This window comes from Neomonachus schauinslandi, chromosome 5, assembly GCF_002201575.2.
Source record: "Neomonachus schauinslandi chromosome 5, ASM220157v2, whole genome shotgun sequence".
Classification (NCBI taxonomy): domain Eukaryota; kingdom Metazoa; phylum Chordata; class Mammalia; order Carnivora; family Phocidae; genus Neomonachus; species Neomonachus schauinslandi.
Genome location: NC_058407.1, coordinates 159,547,005 through 159,548,309, shown reverse-complemented (window position 1 = coordinate 159,548,309; position 1,305 = coordinate 159,547,005). Strand labels below are relative to the sequence as shown.

General features: G+C 57.6%; 1 protein-coding gene across 1 annotated transcript in view; it reads left to right on the top strand.

Annotated features, from left to right (window-relative positions):
* The first annotated feature begins 337 nt into the window (after positions 1-337).
* The window catches only part of SPN (sialophorin), a 2,581-nt gene continuing 1,613 nt past the window's right edge, over positions 338-1,305 (top strand). The window contains exons 1-2 of the mRNA XM_044915108.1: positions 338-398; positions 784-1,284. Of these exons, the coding sequence (XP_044771043.1) occupies positions 800-1,284 (485 nt within the window). The 5' untranslated portion in view covers positions 338-398; positions 784-799. The remainder of the gene's footprint in view (positions 399-783; positions 1,285-1,305) is intronic.

Below are 1,305 nucleotides of genomic sequence, written 5' to 3'. Positions count from 1 at the left end.
TCTTCCCTCCCATGTCCTCCTCTGCACGCCCTTGTTGTCAAGCACACCTCCACATCACCCCAGCTCTGACCCTCATCCCCATCCCGGCTTCACCCCTTGCGCATCCCAATTCCCAGCTAAGTCCCCATTCCAGATCCCCCCACCCACCCCAACCCCCCTTGCCTCCGCTGAGACCCCAGAACCCTTGGTGCCATCTCAGACCCTAGAAAGAGCAAGTGATGGAGCTGTCATCACGGACAGCTGGGGGAGCAGTGTGGGTGGGGCAGGATGCTGGGGTGGGGTGGGTGGAGCCAGGGCCACTTCCTTTCCCCCTGGGGCCCATCTGCCCAGTCCTGCTCCAGCTTCAGGAGGAGTTGGAGCAGCCTGGCCCCAACCTTGTGCCTTCATCAAGTGAGCTGGTAAGGGGTGCGACCTGGGGGGCAGGGGCCTTTGCGGACCTGGGAATATGCTGTGGCTTGGAAAGACCCTGGTAGATGATGGGAAAAGAGGATCGGGAGCCATCGGGGCTGAATAGGGTCATGGAAGGCCAGGAGGGGCGGCCACTGCTGGAGTGCAAGCAGCCGAGGCCTGAGGGGGCCTGCAGGTCCCAGTTGTCGGCAGAGCTGTCCGTGTCTGCTCCCTTGTTCTTTCTGAGAATAGTAAAAGCAAGGGTGGAAAAGGCCGTTAAACCACAACTTAGGCCTGGCAGTTAAGCAGGGAAGTGGGCAGAAGGGGAGGGCCTGGCCAGGTTCTCCCCCCTCAGCTCTTTCTGTGTTTGTATTTCTCCAACTTCCCCACCCTCAGGTCTCCACTCCTGTCCATGCCTGCTGCCATGGGAATGACCCTGTTTTTCCTCCTCTTTGGGGGCATCTGGACTCAAGAGATGACTCTGGGGTCTCTGCACATCACAACCGCTTTGGAGATGTCTGTACCGGGAGGGTCCTCTGCTTCCTTGGTCTCAACTTTCTCTGAGTCCCCAAACCTCAACTCAGTGACCCCCAATCCTATGACAACAAGGGTCCCAGAGAAGGGTAACAGCACCAGGCACCAGATCTCCCCACCTTCCTCAGACCTCTATACAGCCAATGAAATGTCCTTTCCTGAGGCTTCCACAGCTGCCACCAGTGACCTCCATGTACCTGAGTCAACAGTCTTCTGGGAAGTTTCCACCAAGGAGTCATCAAACCTGGAAATTAATGCAAACAGTAACCCTGCTGAACCACCAAGAAACTCTCTGGCACTCCACGTTATGACTGATGGAACCATGGCAACTGGCTCCCTGGAGACCTCTGATGTAGCCGGTGGACCCCCCGTCACCATGGCAAC